Genomic DNA, 22,197 nt, shown 5'->3' with positions numbered 1-22,197 from the left:
GCACCTGCCCTGTGAACTGCAGTGTCCCAGGGAGGCTGCTGTTAATGAAAGTGATGCCTTGTTCACACTGCTGTGTGAGGCCTGGGGCAGGGTCTGTGTACTGCCCACGGCATTGTTTGTACACAGGACATACTACGTGCAAGCATGCTCTGAATGAATGAATGAATTGGTGGATGAATGAATTTATATTTCTCTGTAACAGGGCAACTTGCTGGATGGTCTTGGGCAAAGCCGTGAATTAGGTAAAATTTCTCTTTAGTCTTTTCCTGCCTGCACTTCTAGCTTCCCTCTTCTCTCCATTTTTTTTTTTTTTTTTTTTTTGCCTCTGCCCAACCTTTAAAGTGTCTCCAGGGTGCTCTCCTGGCTGCCCCAAACCCCACACACCCTCCTTTCCCTGAGAGTGATGCCCTACTCTGGGACTTCCACTGCCGCCTTCCCCAGCAGCTTCCCAGTTCCGAGTCTCTTCCAGGGGAAGCTTCTCCAGCTCGCTGTCCCCAGAGAGCAAGGCTCAACCCTGCCTGAGATAACAGAGCTTATGCAAGTGGGGATGGTCTCTGCTGGTTCTGATAAAATCAGCAAAGGTTTCTAAAAATGCTATACTTAATGCTGATGTGAGGGCTGTGAGACCAGCATTGTCATACACAGCTGGTGGGGACATCATGTGGTACATTTCTAGAAATTGGTTTTGTGATATGTATCAAGAATTTTAAAAATTTAAGCCCTTTAACCTAAAATTATACTTTAGACATATAACTGAAATAACCAGAGATGTGGAAAAATGTTTATGTACAGAGATATTTATCATAGCATTATTTACACTGTGAAAAAGGAAATGTAACCTTAAATAGCAATGATTTAAATACATTATGATACAGTCATGATGAAATTTTATAGTCATTAAAACTGTATTTTTTAATTATTTTTAATAATCTGATAAGATGCTTCTTAGCCATGATAAGTGAAAAAAAGGCAGGGTTCACAATTTTTAAATAAAATTTAATAAAAATTATGTGCATATAAAAATACTGATCATCTGAGTGATAGGATTTGGGTGGTTTTATCCTTTTTGGTATTTTCTAAATTTTCTACTATAAGCACAAATTTATTCTTATGGTCAGAAAAAACAAGTATTTTGTGAAGTCTCTAGGCCTGCACAGCTATCTTCTCACTGCAGGATGCTCCAATGCAGGTCACTGCTGGGAGTGATGCCCCCTGTGTTTGCCAGGAGCCAGCCTTGAAGTATATAGCTCTGTTAACCTGTATTCCGGTCCTGGCTTTGCCACTAACTGGCTACAGGACCTTGGACAAGTCATTTTATTTCTTTGGGCCTTGGGAGTCCTTATTTATAAAATAAAGTGTCTGGATTGGATGATCTTTAGGGGTTAGATTCTGATTCTGTAATTCTGATAAACTTATTGAATTAGGTATTCATTGTGAATAAAGTTCCATGATTTACACTTCTCTACTGTTTGTATCTTAAACAAGGGATTCTTACTAAAGCTAAAGGAATGACTCTCTAACAGTGGAATTTCACATAGGGCTGTGAATAACCTACACCCAAACACTGACCTAATAGCTTTCTACAGTTCACATATCTTAGGCATTATCTGGCCCTTCAAGACAAAAAGAGGGTAGGACTGAGAGGGTCAGCTTCCAGCCCTGAGAGGGAGGAGAGGTGTCTGTCTGGAAGAGCAAGACAAGTTCCTGGATCTGGAGTTTCCTTCCCTTCCCTGCCTCCTTCCCCCAATCTCAGCTGTTCATTGCATCCTCTTCTCTGTGGTTGAGTTGGGCTTATGTCATTGTGGTTCCCTGGAGGACTGGTGGCTCAGTCACCACAGCCTGGGGAAGGAGGCAGTGTGACTCATGTCCCAGGTCCAGTGAGTCAGCTAGGGTGGGCTGGACCAGGGACTTCCCCAGGACAGGAAGCAGGTTCTAGGTGTGCCTTAGCTCTCTCCCAGTAGGGGTACCACCAGGAGAGAGGACCAACCTTTCTCCCGCTGCAATTTCTGTGAACTCATTCAGGAACCCCTCTTGCCAAAGCAATGCCACCTCTTCTAAGCCCCAGAGAGTTGTGGCTGGGTAGAGCCAAGATAGCCTCTGTGAAGAAGTAAATGAACAGACCATAGTTGGAACCAAAGAGGATTAGAACTTTTCAGGTCCAACCTCCCAGATCCTGGGTTTGAGGCCAGCCAGGTTTCAGAGCTGGAACAACTCCCTGAGAAGCAAGTACATTTGCAATGCCCTGTAGCTGTGTGATCATGGGTGAGTTATTTAACTGCTTGGAGTTTCAGTTTCCTTGGCTGGAAAAATGAGATAGTAAACTCACCTCATGGGGTTGCTGTGCATTAAATAAAACCTGGCACCTACCTAGGCTTGGCATCAGAAGGTGCCGAGTCAATGTTCATTCTGAGAGTGAATGGAAGCCCCATTGCTTTTGGACTTGCTGGGAGGTCTGAATGCCAGTTGGTGCAGAAGGCTAGAGTGGGCCATTACCTGGAAAACCCCTGCCAGGTTTCCTTGAGGTGAGAGGTGGGGGTAGGAGGATGTATGTCTATTACAGCAAGGGCAGCAGTATTGCCTGAGCCCCAGCGCTGGGGGCACCTGGGGTGTTTGGGGAGTGGGCTTCATTTGGGCTGGTTCTGAAAGGCACTCCTGGACTTGCATAGCCTGGGGCAACTTCTTCCACTCTAGAGCCTTCTCTTCCCTTCTAGGCCTCTGAAGGCCAATCTCCTACCTGGCGAAGAGTCCTGACCGGACCCTTAGCACGGGAATGCAAACAAAGAATGTGTGACTGTGTCCTAAGGATTCCTAGACAGAATCAGTATTACTGTAGTGATGTTTCCTTTTGTTTCAGACTCCAGTGTGGCCTGGTAAGGTGTGATTGTTGATCCTGCCTTTATTTAAAATGTTGATATTTTGTTCATCATAAATTCGTTGGCATTAATTTTGATTTTAAAAAAATATTGCATTAAATATTGTTTATCTAGATTACTGAGTTTCCTGCCACCTCCTTAAATTTTGTGCCTGATGATGGAATTTTTGGCTCTATCTTTATTTTTTGAGGGAGTGTACTTCTGGGACAGAGGGCCCTGAAGACTGTGCCTGCCTCCTTAAACCTGTGACATTCCCTTTGACGGGAACTTTTCTCTGCCCCCACCAGAGGCCAGGATAAAGTTCCCAGTCCAGCTACACCCCCATCCACTGTCCCACCCCCATTTCCATGGAGCTCAGGGACGGCTCCAAATCCTCAAAATACTTTCATTTGCGTTTAATTCGATAAGCATTAATCAAGGGGATAGGCTAAGTGCCAGGCAGGCACCTGGCTCAGGGTGGGGTGGAGGTAGCTGGGCAGAGACTGGAACAGTAAGGGGCGCAGGGTGCACCTGGAGGAGCTCGCTGCCCAGTCGGAGCGGGCGGGGCGGGGTCTGCAGACTCTGTACCCTGAGGACTACCACGGGCCCCGGAGCACCTTCAGGTGGAAACGTCACTTCAGAAATCCAGACCTGGTCTGACTTCCTGCCCTGGAGGCCCCGAAGCCTCGGGCTCTGGACACGCGCCTGGGAGGCGTCGGAGCCGCTTCCTGGGCGCCGCGGGCGCGGGCGGCGCGGGCTGCGCGGGCGCGGAGGAGCGCGGGGAGCGGGGACGGCGCACCTGGGGAGGCCCGGCGCGGGCGACATGGAGGACGGCGTGCTCAAGGAGGGCTTCCTTGTCAAGAGGGTGAGTGCTCCCGAACCGCGGGACATTGCCCCGGGTGGGGACGCGCCGCCGCGTCTCGCTGGAGCCTGGCCGGACGCGCGCCCTCCAGCCCCGGCCCCGACGGCGGGATCCGGCTGCCCCGGGCCCTGCCGGGCGGAGCTGAGTGTCCGTGGGGACAGCGGGGTGGACAGTGGTTGGACGTTGGAACGGAGCGGGAGGGAAGCTTTAGACAGAAAAGAGGGGCCGCGGCACAGGCAAGGACGAGAATCCCGCTCGATTAGGGCGGTTTGGGGCCGGGGCGGGTGCCGACGTGGATATCTCAAAACAACTTATTAAAATATTATGACTAGTATAATGTTTACATGTAATTTATTAAAATAACATAGGTGTGCGAGGAAGGAGGAAGGCTGTGCTCTTTGAGCACTTACTGTTTTCCAGTCCTGGACATGGTCTGGTTTAATCCTCCCTGCAGTCCTGGGGTCAGCAGTACCACGTTACCCCCCTTTCACCAAGAGGGAAAACACAGCTCAGGGAGGCTAAGTAACCTGCTCAGGGTCACCCAGGGTGGTGGAGTCAGGATCAAACCCACTCAGGTTGACCCAAACCTTTTCCTGTCTACCCCGTGCCATGCACGGAGCGTAGTTATCACTCTGCTACAGATGGGGAAACAGGATCAGATGAAGTAGCTTGCTCAGAGCTCCAGAGCTAGTCACAGCTGGAACTGGAACCCCATGTTCTGACCCCCCGTCCTCAGCTGTGCCCCCACTCGGCCAAGGGCCCACAGTAAGCAAGATTCCAAACAAAAATAGGATGCCTGGGATCTAGGTAGAAAGTGAACGAGAAAGCAGCTGCAAGAGGAAGTTTGATATTTAAAAAATTATTTTTAATTTTAGCATTGATGTGAACACTAAACATTTATGCTAACATAATAGCATAGCATGCAGACATATACATCTGGGGCTGAGCCTTTTGGCTCTTCCGAGTTTACAGCTTTGGGAGGAGGATGGTGAGGGATGAAGGGGCTGGACGCATTGCCTCCCCTGGTGGCTTCCCCTGGTGGCCAGATGAGCACTATCTGCCTTGAAGTCTCAAATCACTTTCATGTCCCCACATAATGTGTCCGAATTATGTTGCACATTATTTGATACAGGAGAGCAGGTATGTTGTTTGCTCAAAACTGTGAACCAGGAAGGTAGAAGGCTGATGCCTGATCAAGGGTCAGACTGGGTACAAGCAGCACAACATGCCACACCCACTTCATGCCACTGTGACGAAGTGATAGGCTGGTCCCTCAGGGTATGTGGAAGAGAGACAGGCTGTGTCTCACACTTTACTGTGAGGTGGGAGGGAGAGTGTGAGTTGGGGGGAGGTTGGTGGGCACACCCTGCAGAGGGGCCTTTGTTAACCTCCTCCTTTGGGGATTACCTCACAGGGTTCCCCACCCCTGCCGCCACAGAGTCTGAGGAGCAGTCAGAGGACCGCAGATCTCGTGGGATATTGCCAGGAGAAGGGTGGGAGTTCTCTTCTGGATGGCCTGGTAGGGAAGCCAGGATGCAGAAAAATGAAGAGAGTCAACCAGTATGGTCCCAAAAGCCCACGGAAAGGAGAGGGCTTGGCTGAAATGCCTAAAGCTCATTCCAGCCAAACCCAAAGACTGGGATTCGAGCCTGAGCCTGAGGCCAGCGGAAGCCTCACCCCTTCCTGCAGGGTGAGGGATGTGGCCCCAGTGAGTGCCCCTGCCGTGGTCCCACCTGCTGGTTAATCTCAATTCCCCCCCTCGCCCCCACCACCCCGTTTCCGCTTTCCTCCTGGGTGGCCACAGCAGTCCCCGTGTCCACTGGGGAAGTTGCAGGGCTGCGGGGGCCGTGGATACCGTAGATTTAGGAGGGTTTACAGCTCAGCTGGGGCAAGGCCCGAGCTGGAAGCCAGAGTGTCGAACAGTCATCCCCAGTCAGGGCAAAGCTGGAGACAGACAGGCAGGGGCACGAAGGATTTGGCGCTGAATCCCGCCCAGACAAGAAAGCAGCAAAGCTCCAGGCAAAATGCAAGGCGCTTGCTGGGCGGGGCTCCGGGGCAAGTGAGGGGAGGAAAGTAGGGGATGCTTTTCCTGAGAGAAGAGGCAGAAGCACTTTTAGGCATTGCTGCCGGGATCGTGTCTTAAACAACATTGCGATGTGAACAGGCTTTGGACTAGGAGTTTCACACGTAGGACTCTCTCCCAAGGAAATACTCTAAAAGCCTTATGAACAAAGAGTCATTTATGCAGAGAAAAAACTACCTATATGTCCCCTCATATAAACAAATGATTAATTAAATTATGGTTATGCAGATGTTAAAAATGTTTATGGTATTAAAATACAAACAGTAAAAAGATATGAGTAAAGAAAAAATATCTCCTGGCCTACGGAGGACAGCAAAAAAATGAAGACAATTTTAAAAATTTAAATAAATAAAATAAAACATAGAAAATATTCAAAGAAGAAAAAAGGAAGGCGTTGTGGAGGTTAGAAGTCCAAAATGAAGGTGATGGCAGGGCCACGCTGCCTCTGAAACCTATAGGCGAGGAGCCTGCTTTGCCTCTTGCAGCTTCTGGTGTTTGCCGAGTTCCCTGGCCCGAGGATGCATCGCGCCAACTGCGGTCTCCATTGTCACGTGACCATCCTCTCCCTGTGTGTCCACTCCCTGTGTCTCTCTCAGCGTCCAAATTTTCCTCTTCCTGTAGGGACACTGGTCATATTGGATTAGTGCCCACCCTAGTCCAGTGTGACTTCATCTAAACTCAATTACATCTGAAAGACCTTGTTTCCAAATAAGATCACATTCACAGGTATCAGAGACTAAGACTTTAATTTATCTTTTCTGGGAACACAATTCAATCTATAATAGGTACCATCTCTGCTTTTTTGGGGGTTGTATGGCCTCAAGCAAAACTTTTCTGGGCCTGTTTATCTTTTTTTAATTTAAAAAAAATTTTAAATTTTTTATTAATTTTTTTAAAGACAGGGTCTCCCTTATGTTGACCAGGCTGGTCTTAAATTCCTGCCCTGAAATGATCCTCTTGCCTCAGCCTCCCAAATAGCTGGGATTACAGGTGTGTGCTGCCTCACCTGGCTGTTTCCTCATCTTTAAAGTTAGGGAGTAGGGTAGGCTTTTTCTAAGGGTCTCTCCAAGTGTGACATTCTGTGTCTCTTAAGCCCAGCCCTGAAGTGCTATCCCAGCTTCTGGGCCCTCCTCCTTTCCCGTAAAGAGGCTCTAGAAACTCCAAGCCACCCACTGCTTCAGCTGGCCTGTGGCCCCAGCCAGCTGCTTACAACCTGAAGAGGGAGGCTTCCCTAAGCCTGGGACAAGTGCCCAGGTGGATGGAGGCCTGGGTTCTTTTTTAGCTTCTATGACCATTTTTTTTTTGTTTTCCGACTCATTTTGCCTGGTGACTCTGGATCAGTCACTGTGCCCTCTGTGCATGGTGTGGCCTATCTGTAGAGCAGAGACAGTGGTGCTTTCTTGCCAGTTTTGTGGGTTATCCCAGTTTCTATGCACACATAACTTTGGTGCAGACTATTCCTTCTAACTTTTGGTTCCCTAGCAGCTCTCAGTACATGCTGAGCATGGAAGAGGATCATTGCACCCTAGATGTGAGAACTGAAAGGGTCTTTGATATTAATAAATGCTAGGCAAGGAAATGAATAGATTAGGGAAATAGACTTTGATTCAGACATAAAGCACATCTCTGTTGGTTAGAACCTAGCCCTAAATTGGGCTTTGCTCAGAAATATGCCAAGGAAGTACTTTCATGAGTGTGTACCAAACTCATTCCTTTCTGGTCCCTCAGCAGACATTCCTCCATCCATGTCTGTTCTAGAAACAGGCTCTCTGCCTTCACTGACTGTTCTGTCCATTGGCTCTATGTCCCATCTGAGAATCCCCAAAACTACCCCTTCCTTTTAAGTCTGCCACACCTGGCTAGGTAAGACTCTTGGAGTCCTTAGCATTGGCAGACTATTTGTGGCTTCACCTTTACCAGTTGCTCAAGTTCTTTAATCATAGTCTTTCTAGGAATATAACCTAAGGGAAAAAATCAGAGATGCAGGTAAAAATTTACATGCAAGGATATTTAATGCAAAATTGTTTATGATAGTGAAAAAATGAAACAACCTTAGTTACAAACAATAAGCGATTGGCAAGTACATTATGCATTCATATAGTGGTTATTAAAAAGGATGTTTTAGCCGGGCATGGTGACTCACAGCTCAGTCCCATCTACTCAAGCAGCTCAGGCGGGAGGATTGCTTGAGGCCAGGAGTTTGAGACCAGCCTGGGCAACATAGTGAGACCCCATCTCTAAAAAAGAAATATTTTAAAGAAATTTAATGGTGGGAGAAGATGCTCAACAAGGCTAAATAAAACAAAAACTAGAAAATAAAACTACAAATAAAATGGTCTTAAAGAAAATCAGAATGTAAAAAGTAAAAGGAAAGAGAACGTAAAGGAAATACAAAATGTTAACTGGCTGTCTCCGAGTAGGAGGATTACAGGTGGGTGATTTTTCTGTTCTTTTTACTTTGCAGTTTCTTTCAAGGTTTATAACCAGAAAAAAAGGCCAAATGGTACTAGAAGGTCAATACCAAAGTCCTTTTCTACACACTCAAAACAGATGACAGAGAGATCCAGACAAAAGTACTGCTTTTTTCCTTGTTGGGGAGTTGTCTCCTGGCACAGTCTGGTTACCTGAGCCACTGGACACCTCTCCCCGCGACCGCCTTACCTCACAGCTTTTCTGTCTGCTTGTAGGGCCACATCGTCCACAACTGGAAGGCGAGATGGTTCATCCTTCGGCAGAACACTCTGGTGTACTACAAGCTTGAGGGGGGTCGGAGAGTGACCCCTCCCAAGGGCCGCATCCTCCTGGATGGCTGCACCATCACCTGCCCCTGCCTGGAGTATGAAAACCGACCGGTAAGTGAAGGCCCCTGTCGCTGGGCTGCTCCCTGCCCCAGGTCTTTCTCACCTCTGGCCTCTTTGGGGAAGGTGGCTTTGGGAAATGGAAGAGCTCAGCGTTATCACTGAAAAACTTGGATTCAAATCCCAGCTCCCCCAAGCACCAGGCATGCGATCTCGGGCAAGTAGTTACAAATCTCTGAGCCTCTGTTCCTCATCTATAAAATGGGCTGAAATAATTACAGCTGAGTATCTCCCATGGTTGTGATGAGGCTCATGAAGGTCACGGGCTGTTGAAACACTTTGTAGGCTACGAGGCAGGCGCCACACAGATGTGTGTAATTGCTGCTATCTTGGGGTTCAGTATGATGGCCTTCATTCCCTGAGGGGTGCATGTTCCAGAAACCAAGGGTGGCTTCAACCCCACCACCAGAAAAGTCTATCAATCAATTCTTTACTGAGGGCCTGTTACATGCCAAGAAATTTGCTAGGTGTGGAGGAGTCAAGGAAGAAAATGGTAAGATTGCTTCTTCATGGAGTTAATCGTCCTAGTGGGAAAGCAAGTGGTTAATTGAAAAACATTTAGCATTTCAAATGATGGTACAGATATCATGAGCTGCAGAGAACGCTCTGTCCCTGAAGAGGAGGGTTTTAGGCTGTCTGGGTCAGGGATGGCTTCAGAAATAGAGATGTGGGCAAAGGAGGAACAAGGAGAGAGGCAGACATCTGGACAGGTGCAGTGTCTTGAGCGAAAGCGAGGAGAAGAGTGTGCAGGGAGAGGGGGATGTCTTTTGGGGAAAAGGGCAGCCAGCGTGACCGAACGGGAAAGTTCACGGAAGGAGTGAGAGGAGCTGCGTTCGGGCCAGGTGGAGATAATAACGAACCATCGACGGTTTCGAGTGAGAGAATGGACTGATGAAAACTCTTAGAAAGACTAAAACGAGGAACTAATCTCAGTTACTATTAAGTTTTCTCGGTCCATAAAAAAGGGATCTTAGTATTTTCTCCTTTCTTAGCATGTTTTTCTTCTCTGACTCTTCCATGCCTGCCGTGTACAGGAGAGAGACTGGAGACAATGAAGTCAATTAAGGAGCCTTCTAAGTATAAGAAAATATTAATTATGGTCAATTCTGGAGGATGGGTTTATTAGCATTTATTATGTTAAATTGTGTACTCTTTGGTAGTTTCAAATTTTTTCTCAAATAAGAAAACAAAAGGAGGCCGGGCGCGGTGGCTCACGCCTGTAATCCTAGCTCTCTGGGAGGCCGAGGTGGGCGGATCGTTTGAGCTCAGGAGTTCGAGACCAACCTGAGCAAGAGCGAGACCCCATCTCTACTAAAAATAGAAAAGAATTATATGGACAGCTAAAAATATATATAGAAAAAATTAGCCGGGCATGGTGGCGCATGCCTGTAGTCCCAGCTACTCGGGAGGCTGAGACAGGAGGATCGCTTAAGCCCAGGAGTTTGAGGTTGCTGTGAGCTAGGCTGACGCCACGGCACTCACTCTAGCCTGGGCAACAGAGTGAGACTCTGTCTCAAAAAAAAAAAAAAAAAAAAAAAAAAGAAAACAAAAGGAGCTATTAAAATAATCTAGGGGAGGGGTATGTTGGCTCACACCCATAATCTTAGTACTCTGGGAGGCCAAGGCAAGAGGAACACTTGAGGCCAGGAGTTTGAGACCAGCTAGGGCAACATAGTGAGAACCCATCTCTACAAAAAAAAAAAAAAAAAAAATTAAAAAAGTTAGCCAGGTATGGTGGTGCACGCTTGTAGTCCCAGCTGCTCAGGAGGCTGAGGCAGAGCAGGGGGACTGATTGAGCCCAAGAGTGTGAGGTTGCTGTGAGCTATTATTGCATGACTGCATTCCAGCCTGGGTAAGAGAGTGAGACCCTGTCTTCAAAAACAAAAACAAACAAACAAACAAAAACTAGGCATGAAATAAGGAAAAAAGAAGGGATGAACACGAGACAGCATTATGAAAGAAGCAGAAGTGTGGCAGGGGTGGCTTTCTGGTGGGGTGGCAGTAGGACCACTGGAGGATGCTGAGCCTGGGAAAAGACTGACTCGGAATCTTCTTGCTTTTAGCACCTTAAGAGGACACACAATGTCTGGGCACACAGTATAACAGATGCTTAGTAAATGTTTTCTTTTCTTTTCTTTCTTTTTTTTTTTTTTTCAGACAGAGTCTCACTCTTTTGCCCTGGCTAGAGTGCCGTGGCATCAGCCTAGCTCACAGCAACCTCAAACTCTTGGGCTCAAGCGATCCTTCTGCCTCAGCCTCCCGAGTAGTTGGGACTCCAGGCATGCACCATCATGCCCGGCTAATTTTTTCTATATACATTTTTAGTTGTCCATATAATTTCTTTCTATTTTTTTTAGTAGAAACGGAGTCTTGCTCTTGCTCAGGCTGGTCTCGAACTCCTGAGCTCAAACGATCCACCCACCTCGGCCTCCCAGAGTGCTAGGATTACAGGCGTGAGCCACCGCACCTGGCCCATGGGTTGTATTTTATAAGAATGTTGCCCAAGTGCAGGACATTGAGCAGAGAGTGAACTGGTTGAGAAAGCGCTTAAACTGCATCAGGTGAGGAGTGTGGGAAAAACTTGTGGATGCTTAGATGCAAGAAAAGAAGATCAAAGGGTGAATAGCTAATAGTTTCTTCAAGGCAGACATTCATATCCTGTTATTACAGATGGGAAAACTGAGGCTCAGTAGGTCAGGGAATGTGCCCAGGCATCCATAGCGAAGTGGCAGAGCTGGAGTTTGCGTTCAGAGCAGTCTGACTTTAAAGCCTGGGCATTTTCCACTTTAGCACAGGGGCTGTCACAGGAGGTGAGACTTCATCTATGTGGTTCTAAGTCGTAGCAGGTGAGACTTTATCGATATGGTTCTAAGAGACAGAATCAGAACCAGAGTGTCCAGGGAGCAGTCCCTACACTACCTACTCTGTCCAAAAGAGAAAGGCTGCCTTATGAGGCCGTGAGTTCCTTGTCATTGTAGGTGTCCAAGCGAATCTTTAAAGGCCACCTGCTGGGGTGTGGTCGAGGGGTCAGGGCATTAGGCAGTCCCTGGACTACACAGTCTCCTAGATTCGCCAAGGCCCTGCTGTTTTGCTGTCCACACTCTCTTGCCTGCTGTGCTCTGACCGGCTGTCTCATCCCACAGCTCATCATTAAGCTGAAGACGCGAACATCCACAGAGTACTTCCTGGAGGCCTGCTCTCGAGAGGACAGGGACGCCTGGGCCTTCGAGATAACAGGGGCTATTCACGCAGGGCAGCCGGGGAAGGTCCAGCAACTCCACATATTGAAGAACTCCTTCAAGCTGCCGCCTCACATCAGCCTGCAGTGAGTGCCCCTGCCCCTGCGCCTCCCCCTCCCCCTTCCCCTGCCTGGCTTTGCTACAGCCTGTCCCGCCTGTGTGCAGTGGGGAGGGGGACCAGGCCTCCTGGGGGACTCTGTGCTAGCTGCACAGCCTGGCTGGTACCACCACTGTGCTTCAGGGACTTCAGCCTGGGAAAGGCTCTGTCTAACTGCCCTGTTCCTGTGTGGTCTCTCGGGGCCCTTGCTGCTTCTCTTGGCCTCTGTGACACGAGACCTCCCTTCTGTTTCAGCCCAGGTGCTGTCTTGTCTTAGTCTGCTTTCTGTTGCTTATAACAGAATACCTAAAACTGGGTAATTTACAAAGAAAAGGAATTTGTTTCTTACAGTTATTGCGACTGAGAGGTCCAAGATCTAGGGGTTGCATCTGGTGAGGACCTTCTTGCTCCATATGGCACAGGGCGTCACATGGCAAGGAGACTGAGTGTGCTAGTTTAGATCTCTCCTCTTATAAAGCCACCAGTCCCATTCCCATGATGCTCCATTGGTCCGTTAACCCATTTACTCCATTAATCCATTATGAGGGCAGAGCCCTCATGACCCAATCACCTCTTAAAGGCCCCACTTCTCAATACTGCCACATCGAGGACTAAGTTTCAACATGAGTTTTGGAGGAGAGAAACATTCAAACTGTAGCAAATCTCCACCAACCAAGTCATTGGCCTTGTTTGCTACCTGGTGGCAAGAATGATGTGTTCTGGTAGCAGTTGCCTTCCTGCTTGGTGGGGCTCCTCATTCATGCATTCAAGACACTGTTATTCAGAGCCTACTGCAAGCTCTGCACTGTGCTAGGTCTCAGCAGATGCGACAGGAATAAACAAGGTCTCATCTCAGGGGCTTTCCAGCATAAGTAAAGAAATAGAAAATGAGGAAAGATCTTCCATTGGTGGCCGTCATTGTCCCACAGAGCAGAAGGAAAGTTTGTCAGTGGTGGAGGTGATACTGTAAAGCAGGGATGTGTGAAAGGAGTCCCCATCACAGAAACTGTTCCATCTGCAGGAAACACCCCCTGAACTCCCAGGCAGCAGAACTGCTATACCCATCAAAGACGTGGCTTGAGTCCATTCCTGGGCTCATAAAAACTCCATACCAGGCACTGAAACCTTGACTGTACAGCTTCAGTGGGTCTAGGGAGCTGCTGAACCCTGGAGGCTGTGGGGAGGAACAGCTGCAGATAAGGGTGGGTAGGCAGGTGGATTCAAAAATGATTTGAGAAGTAGCTGGAGGGGTTTGGACTTCATGCAGCAGATCTTAGAGAATCCTGTGGGCTATTGTACACTCTTGTTTTTAAGTTAAAACTCCCAGCTCTTTAGTCTTACTACAAAAATAGTGTGTGTCTAGCATAGCAATGTTAGAACATTTAGATGACCAAGAGTAAGAAATGCCTGAAAAATCCCGCCTCTCACATGCTGATGCAGAACCGAATACCCCCTGCTCTGCAGCGAGCAGGTATATGCAAACTACCCCCAAAGGTCGAGGGAGCTGAGAGGCTGAAGAAAGAGGCTGGCAAATCCAGTTTCTCATAAAGAAACATTTAATAGGGATTTATAAACAGAAGCGATGTTTCTGGCAGCTGAGAGACGGTACATCCCTGTAGCCATCCTCCAGTATGTTTTACCATACTTTGTTTGGTAAAACATACGCAGCTGGTCAGATTTTCTTGTGAAATGCGTGACTGCCGGGGAGGTTAGATAAACATCTTTATGGGGGTATCTGTGCTACAGTTGTTGTTTCTTTATGAAGGGTTGTCTATGCTACGGGAACACCTTGGTATGCAGGAGTCAAACATTGGTCATCAGGATGGTTTCACTTTGAGATGGTGTCACTCTTGCCATGCAGTAGCCCCCTTTCCCTGTGGTGTGTATCACACCGTTTGCCACTTGCTTTATATCCTTAGCAGTGACTCATGGACCCTCCTTTGCACCTGTCAATGTGATGAGGGTCCCCTCTCCTTTGCCTTTCCTCCCGTGTAGTCGCATCATGGACAAGATGCACGACAGCAGCAGTGGAATCCGTTCAAGCCCCAACATGGAGCAGGGAAGCACCTACAAAAAGACCTTCCTAGGTGAGCCTGCCCCATCAGGGGCTGGGCTGGGCAGTAGAGACCTGGGCCATGGCGATCCAGGGCTCAGCCATGTTCTTGACCAGACTGTGCTGAGGCCAGAGCCGCCTGCTGGGCAACAGGCTGGCCTGAGATGGCCACACGTGGGTGCAGCCACAGCTCTGTGCAGCGTGGCCTTCAGTCAGCTCTTGAGTAGAGCCCAGAGGCTACCCAGGAGGTCAAGGTCAATTAGTTCATTGACCAAGCACCCTGGTCTATAGCCCATGGTCTGACTGGTGCCGCCCTGGGCCAGGCTCCTCCCTGGTGGACTGGCTCATCTCCAACAGCTTCGCAGCCAACCGTTTGGAGGCAGTGACTCTGGCCTCCATGCTCATGGAGGAGAATTTCCTCAGGCCCGTGGGTGTCCGAAGCCTGGGAGCTGTTCGCTCTGGGGATCTGGCTGAGCAGTTCCTGGATGACTCCACTGCCCTGTACACTTTTGTAAGTTAGGGAATGGGTTCCTCTTGCCATCAGGGCAGTGGGAAGAAAGAGGCAACAGAGCAGGGTAGGGGGCCCGCAGTCATGGGGAGAGGCCTAGGGTTTGGGGGCCAGCTTCATCCTGAAGTACAGTGGGGTGTCTGTAGTTAAGGAATTTCCTTTTCCCTCTGGCAGCCCCCACAGCCTGGGCCTGGGTCTTTTCTGGAACAGAGTCTTCCTGTCTCCTTCCCACTAGGCTGAGAGCTACAAGAAGAAAATGAGCCCCAAGGAAGAAATGAGTCTCAGCACTGTGGAGCTAAGTGGCATGGTGGTGAAACAAGGCTATCTGGCCAAGCAGGTATGGCTGCCTTGGAGCTGGGAGGACAGATGGACAGTTCTCAAACTCTGGGGAGGGAGGAATGAGCCCAGAGGGAGGGAAGGGCTGAGACAGCTGGAGGGCACCAGTTACCAACAGCATCTGCGAAAGCAGGAGCCCAGCGCCAGCCACCTGGAGCAAATCAAAGAACACACAGATGTGCACCAGACAGACACGTGGGTTGTTCAGGGAAAATGTATTGTACACGCATGTAATTATCCCAACATCAAAACACAACTTCTGCTGAATTGTACAGTTTTGTGTATTTGTCTTGGAGGATGTTGCTGATGGGCTTGATGTTTTTTTTTTTTTTGAAACAGAGTTTCACCCTGTTGCCCAGGCTAGAGTGCCATGGCATCAGCCTAGCTCACAGCAACCTCAAACTCCTGGGCTCTAGCGATCCTCCTGCCTCAGCCTCCCAATATCTGGGAGTACAGTCTTGCGCCATGACACCCAGCTAATTTTTTCTACTTTTAGTAGAGATGGGGTCTCACTCTTGCTCAGGCTGGTCTTGAACTCCTGACCTCAAGTGATTCTCTCGCCTTGGTCTCCCAGAATCCTATTATAGGCGTGAGCCACCGTGCCCGGGCTTGGCATGATGTTTTTTTTTTTTGTTGTTGAGACAGAGTCTCACTTTGTTGCCCAGGCTAGAGTGAGTGCCGTGGCGTCAGCTTAGCTCACAGCAACCTCAGACTCCTCGGCTTAAGCGATCCTACTGCCTCAGCCTCCCGAGTAGCTGGGACTACAGGCATGTGCCACTATGCCCGGCTAATTTTTTCTATATAGATTTTTAGTTGTCCATATAATGTCTTTCTATTTTTAGTAGAGACGGGGTCTCGCTCAGGCTGGTCTCGAACTCCTGACCTTGAGCAATCCACCCGCCTCGGCCTCCCAGAGTGCTAGGATTACAGGCGTGAGCCACCGCGCCCGGCCATTGGCATGATGTTTTTTTGTATTTGCTGCCCCTCTGCTTCCTGGGGTCTCTGCCTTCCTTTGTGAGGCTCTGCACACCCCTCTGATACACTTCCTGAACTAAAAATAGTTATTTTCTACACCCACACGGGTAGGTTGAAGATCAGATTCTGCAGTGGAAATTCAGTGTTTAAAACTGACCATGGCTACTACTCCTACACTGGAGGGAAACCATGTCCCAGTCACCCCTTCAGCTTTTCTGCTTGTGCCCAAGAAAAACAAATCGCCATGGCCCTGGCACAGGAAGTGCCCTTGTGTCTGTGCACATATTATGTACCACATGAATGTGTGTGTCTGTTGTCGTCACCGCTCCTTGGGTATCAGGATCCCCATCGGCTCTTAGATCATTTACCATCCGCACAGTTGCCTGTCTGCCTCCAGCGCCCTGCTTCTGCTGGGCCTGATGGGGGTCCTTACTGCGGGAGTACAGAGACCCCTGGGAGAGCCTGAGGAGGGCATGGGGGGCACTCAGAGTATTCCAGACTAAGAGGTTTATGATCTAGGGCGTGAGGCCAAAGAAAGTCTCTCTCTCTCTTTCCTCACACACTCACATGTCAGAATCTTGCACACGTAGATTTTATTATATAATCATCACTTTTTTCACAATGCTATAGTGGTTTTACTGTATATACGGGCACACATGTAAAGTGCACAAATATATGTATAGCTGTAGGTTTGGTTTTGGACTAAAGTTCACCTTTAAAAAGCTAGTACCCTTGGGTTCAAGTTTGCCTGTGAGCTCCCAGTCCAGTGGACCCCTGCTTCCTCCTTGTCCGTCTCCTGTTTGCCCTGAGTGGTATCCGGGCGATGTGCCCCTTTCCTTTGGCACAGACTCTCCTTGGCTCTGTTGACTTGACTGAACATCATGGTGTTTTTGCTAGTGTCACCGAGCAGGGGATGATGTCAAGGAAGTCTGTGACACATCATCGCAATCCGGGGGTTTCCGGCAGACTGGTGTTAGAATGTGGTCCCACTGGAGCAGGCTGGCTGGTTGGGGTTTGGCATTAGATGCATGGAAGTAGGAAGAAGGGATAGATGGCTGTCACCAATGAGCCTTGAACCCTTTCTTTGCCTCAGGGGCACAAGAGGAAAAACTGGAAGGTCCGTCGCTTTGTTCTGAGGAAGGACCCAGCTTTCCTGCATTACTACGACCCTTCCAAAGTGAGTGCTGCATGGGTGCCATGTTGTGAGGCTTCCAGACACCCCTCTCCCAGCACAGCCGGGCCGCTGCACACACTCCCTCCCTTCCCCCAGCTCCCTTCTGCAACTCTGGCTGCACTGGGCCTTTCCTTCCTTCTGCAGTCCCAGCCACTCTTTCCCTTCATCACATAGTCGCCTGCTCTTGAGTGGTTTCTTCTGTGCCCCTACCCCCCCTGCCCCCCCTACCGCACCCCACTTCCTAGGGGAGGAGATCTTCACCGCTTTCAGAGGAAAAGCATCTTCTAGTTTCCTCAGAACCTGCTTTGTGAGTAGGGAGGGTCAGGTGGGCTGACTGTGAGACTCCTACCTGGCAATTGCCAGCCTCTTCACACTTTTCTGAAGATCCCATTAATTCTGCCTCCCTCAGCTTCTTGACCCCAGCTATGCTTTTTGTTTGTCTTTAGAGACAGGGTCTCTGTAGCCCAGGCTGGAGTGCAGTGGTGAGATCATAGCTCACTGTGACCTGAAACTCCTGGGCTCAAGCAATCCTCCCACCTCAGCCTCTTGAGTAGCTGGTACTACAGGTGTGTGCCACCGTGCCTAGCTAATTTTTAAAAAAACTTTTGTAGAAAAATTTTTTTTTGGTAGAGACAGGTTCTCACTATGTTGTCCAGGGTTGGTCTTGAACTTCTGGCCTCAAAGGATCCTCCTGCCTTGGTCTTCCTTGTAATTCCAAAGTGCTGGGATTACAGGCATGAGCCACCATGCCCAGCCCCAGCCTATGTTTTGAAAAGTTTCTTTTACATATGCTATTTAAGCCATAACTTATTTTCTTGTTTTAATTGATCAAAAAATTGCTATTCTGAGTTTCTGATGATAAGTCTTACCATATACTAAGTTAATCTAATTCCAGTTGAAAGAAGGAAAAATGGTCTTTCAGTTGAGCTGTTCAGCCTTGTCTTGGTAGACATGATTTTCATTATTAGTTTTGTCAAACAGTGATGAGTGGGCAGTTCCTCCCTCACTTAGCTTCAGTCAGGAACCCCCACCCTCAGCTGAGATCAGGTGATGGAGGCCCCTGGGACCCTACCAGGCCACAGAGGGCCACCTGAGGGTCAACCACCTGGGCCTCCAGAAGGAACTGGTTGACCTCTTCAGGGTCATGGTTACTTGGCCACAGGATAGAGGTCAAGCTCTCTCCTGGCTACTTCAAGTCCTTTTGGAAGCAAGGAAAAATATTAAATGAATGAATGAAATAAACACTTCAGTTTTGCATTTCATCCTCACCAAAGTCCAGCCCAACCTATTTCAGCCCTGGAGGAGTCCCCTGCCTCAGCCCAGCACCTTTCACCCATTGTGCGATTCATTTGCTCCCTGGCTTTGCTCTGGCTCTTCCTCCTTTTGGGCTGAGTGCTCCTCCTGCACTCAGGACTTACCTCTTAAGGCCCCCTTAAGTCTCCAGTCCCTCCTGAGGCTGCCCTTGAACACTCCAGGCTGGGGTGGCTCCCTTCCTCCTCTGAACCTTCCCTCCTTTGGTATTTAATAGCGTCACCATTCCCATGATTGTTATTTAGCTGCTTTGTTTTTTGCTGTACTTCTTGCTGGGCCACCGTGCAGTATGAAGTTGATTATTGATTAACTGAAAGGATCCTGGGGCCTGAGGCATCTGGTGTGTAAAACTGCTCTGAGTCATCCAGAGATACCACAAACCACAGTTTTGTTTCATACCAGGTTACATGCCAGGCACATCCTAGAGATTTGTATAATGGTGTCCAATGTGCAGGAATTATCAGTTTTGCAGGAGCGATAACTATAAATACATATTTTCTCTAATTAGTTGGTAAGATGCATACAAGGCTTAGGGAAGCCGGCACATGTTTCCAGCAAAGTGTTGGATCAGAGGGTCTGTTTGAGTCTCCAGGAGTGAAAAGCAGATTGATTTTTAAGTCCTCCAGACTTGGTAACAGCAACATTGGTGGGCACTACTGCTGCTGGCTGTGAAATGAAGAAGCCCAAACTTCCTTACTGGTGCATGCAACTTGGCTACGTGATGTCCAAGTTCAGCTTCATCTTCTATTACAAATGACTTGCACTGACTTCTTTAGCTGTCCTGACAGAGGGTGGTTATAGGGGAGGGTGCAACTCTTCTCTTTTGTGCATTTGCAAAATTCCTAATTAGGTCTCCTTTCCTCTGCAGGAAGAGAACAGGCCAGTGGGTGGGTTTTCTCTCCGTGGTTCACTCGTGTCTGCTCTGGAGGATAATGGTGTTCCCACTGGTAAGGTGCAACTTCAGCCCTGGTCTGAAGACCTCAGGGGCCTCCCGCCTGTACCTCAGTAATGCCACAGTGACAAAAGACTGAGCCTTGGAAGATCAACAGGGCTTTCTCAGCAAGAATGAATGGCATGAGTTTTGAAGCGAATTCTTGAATTACAGAAAGGACCTGTGGGGTGTTCTTAGTGTTTTAAGAATACAACTAAATAATGCTTGTCTTTAATATTCTTTCCCTTCAGTTTCTGTGCTGTTGGCCCATAAACTTCCACCTGAGGATAGTTAAGGCTTCCACAGTGCTCTAGGGTTAACACACTTTATCACATTAACTTCACAACAGGCAGCTGTGGTAGGAAGAGAGTATTATTCCCATCTTATGGATGTGCAAATTGAGGTTTATACCTTTGTGTTTAGGATATTTGTTTTTATCCATGTCTCAGTTGACTTTCAGGTGACTCAAGCTGAAGGCAGTCACGGATATTCAATCACTGTTTTTTTTTTTTTTCCTGCTTAGGGGTTAAAGGGAATGTCCAGGGAAATCTCTTCAAAGTGATTACCAAGGATGACACACACTATTACATCCAGGCCAGCAGCAAGGCAGAGCGAGCAGAGTGGATTGAAGCTATCAAAAAGCTAACATGACAAGGACCTGAGGGAACCGGACCAGGATTCCCTCCTTTTACCAGATGATAGACAGGATTTCCTGGAGAATGGAAGTATGTTAAGACTTTTAACTTCTTTGTACGTTTTGTACTGCTTTGGAGTGAGACACCTGAAGAGTTTCTCAGATTACAGATGGCTGTGGTGCTATTTCCTTCCCCATCTTCATGTTACCAACTAACTGGATAAAGACTGGAACAGCCATTAGGCATCAGCATATTGACATTTGCCCATTATTAAAAATAGCCATTTCCTCGGGCACCAAAGTAGGTTCCCTTTTTTGGAACTCTAACACTGGCCATACTGTAATATTATTAAACAAATAAAACTCTATTCTCATTTGGCTCTCTCTGAGATAGTATCAACAACTCTTAACTCCTTTGGAATTAATAAAAATTGACATTTGTTTCTGGCTATTAGAATCTTAAGTTTTATAGTTTTCAAGAAACATTTCATATTTCTGTAACTAAGACACATAATTCATCTTAGAGTTGGGGATGGTGGGAACATGCAGAGAATACTGTTTTGCTTCAGAAAGTAAGCCTGCATAAGTATTATACATTGCAGAAAAGAAGTCATGGATTCAGTTGGAGAAATTAGTCACACACATGAAAAACAAAACGTAAAAATATAGCTCTTCTATGAAAAATGGGCATTTAGAAAAAGATGTAAGGAAGAGAAAGATGTAAATGAGAAAGAATTAAATCAAGGCATGAAATTTTGGTTTTAAAATGAACATTGAGTGAGACACAGAGGTACCAAGAAACACCACCAGTTAGGAGGTTAATCTTACGTAGTGAAAAATCTGTATCATACAATATTTTTAAAGAACATTTTTATTACTTTCAAGTTTATACAGTAATCTGGCACAAGCTATTGCCAGCATTCTTTGCCAAGTATGAGTACTTGGACTTCTTTTAATGAATAAAATACATAACTTACATTTAAGGGAAATGGATACTTCCAAAGTGCTTAAGTAAAAATGTGTCCTCTTAAAACTGTCTCCTGTTAATCTTGTCTATCATACCTAACCTGAATGATCAGGAATTCCAAGCTCATGTTTTACTTATTCCTTATATTCGAAGAGACCACCTTTTAAAGCACCATTTTCCATTTGGCATTTCACCAGGGTCTAATGTCCCTGGAAATAGTTTTTTTGCTTTGTGAATATCAACAGGTGTTATGAATTGAACTGCATTTGGTTTGATGGCTTCCCACCTCCAAATTGTCACACATGTGCCTCACTTTGGGAGATATCAGTATCTCCATGGGTTGGAAAGTAAGTGACCATCACCTCGAGGCAAATCAGTGAACAAGTCTTGGCAAGGTACTGGCATTTGAATTTTTAAAAATTGGCCAGGTGTGGTGGCTCATGCACTTTAGGAAGCCAAGGCAGGAGGACTGCTTGAGGCCAAGAGTTGGACACCAGCCTGGGCAATGTAGTGAGAGCCCCATTACTACAAAAAAATTAAAAAATTAGCCAGGTGTAGTATAGTCTCAGCTACTTGGGAGGCTGAGGCAGGAAGATTGCTTGAACCCAGGAGTTCCAGTCTGGGTGACAGAGCAAGACTCTGTCTCTATTAAAAAAACAACAAAAAACCCAAATGGTTTATTTTGTTCTTGGTGTAAAGTAGCTAGGTCATGAATGGTTGTAGTATGGCAGCTGAGTAATAACCTGTTCTTAGTGTGATGCAGATCCATAGCATGTCTCTGTAGCTCCCTTTAAGTGTTCAAACATTATCCACATAACTGGTTTCTTGTTTTGCCATAAAACCTATCTGCAAAATGGTTTGAATGTTCCTATTTCCTCCCAGCCATTATTGACCGGAAGGAATAATGCATTTTGCATTATTTATGCAAAAATGAGACCCAGACTATTGGTAGTTTTCAGTTATGAATTGTTAACCACTTGACCTCAACCACAGGCAGAGTGGGGAGTAGTAGATGAAATTGCCAACATTTTTAATGAAAAGGCTTTGGTGGGAGATACAATGGATAAGCTGTTCAATTCTTTGCCAATCCTATTTCTCAAGTTATTCAGAGCTGTATGTGCATCTTGTCCTGGTATGTATATTAACCCTGCTGATTTTAGGTCAGCAAGGGGTATGTGTGCTTTACGTTTCCTCCGGGTATCAGTGAAGTACTGATCCTCGCTCTGGCTACGGTTATTAATTTACAAAATTGTCATGAAACTGAGCAAAAGGCCCATATGGGATAAAAATCACTCACCATGGAAGCCACCAGGATTT

General features: G+C 47.4%; 1 protein-coding gene across 1 annotated transcript; it reads left to right on the top strand.

Annotated features, from left to right (window-relative positions):
- Positions 1-3,575: 3,575 nt before the first annotated feature.
- Positions 3,576-20,288, top strand: PLEK2 (pleckstrin 2). The gene is made up of 9 exons (XM_069465062.1): positions 3,576-3,717; positions 8,485-8,649; positions 11,799-11,980; positions 13,987-14,078; positions 14,368-14,555; positions 14,788-14,889; positions 16,957-17,040; positions 19,217-19,295; positions 19,803-20,288. The coding sequence occupies exons 1-9, from the start codon at positions 3,676-3,678 to the stop codon at positions 19,928-19,930; spliced, it is 1,062 nt and encodes a 353-aa protein (XP_069321163.1). The 5' UTR covers positions 3,576-3,675; the 3' UTR covers positions 19,931-20,288.
- The last annotated feature ends 1,909 nt before the right edge of the window (positions 20,289-22,197 follow it).

This window comes from Eulemur rufifrons, chromosome 2 (assembly GCF_041146395.1).
Source record: "Eulemur rufifrons isolate Redbay chromosome 2, OSU_ERuf_1, whole genome shotgun sequence".
Classification (NCBI taxonomy): domain Eukaryota; kingdom Metazoa; phylum Chordata; class Mammalia; order Primates; family Lemuridae; genus Eulemur; species Eulemur rufifrons.
Note: the sequence above shows the minus strand (reverse complement) of the source record. Positions and strands in the feature narration are given on the sequence as shown.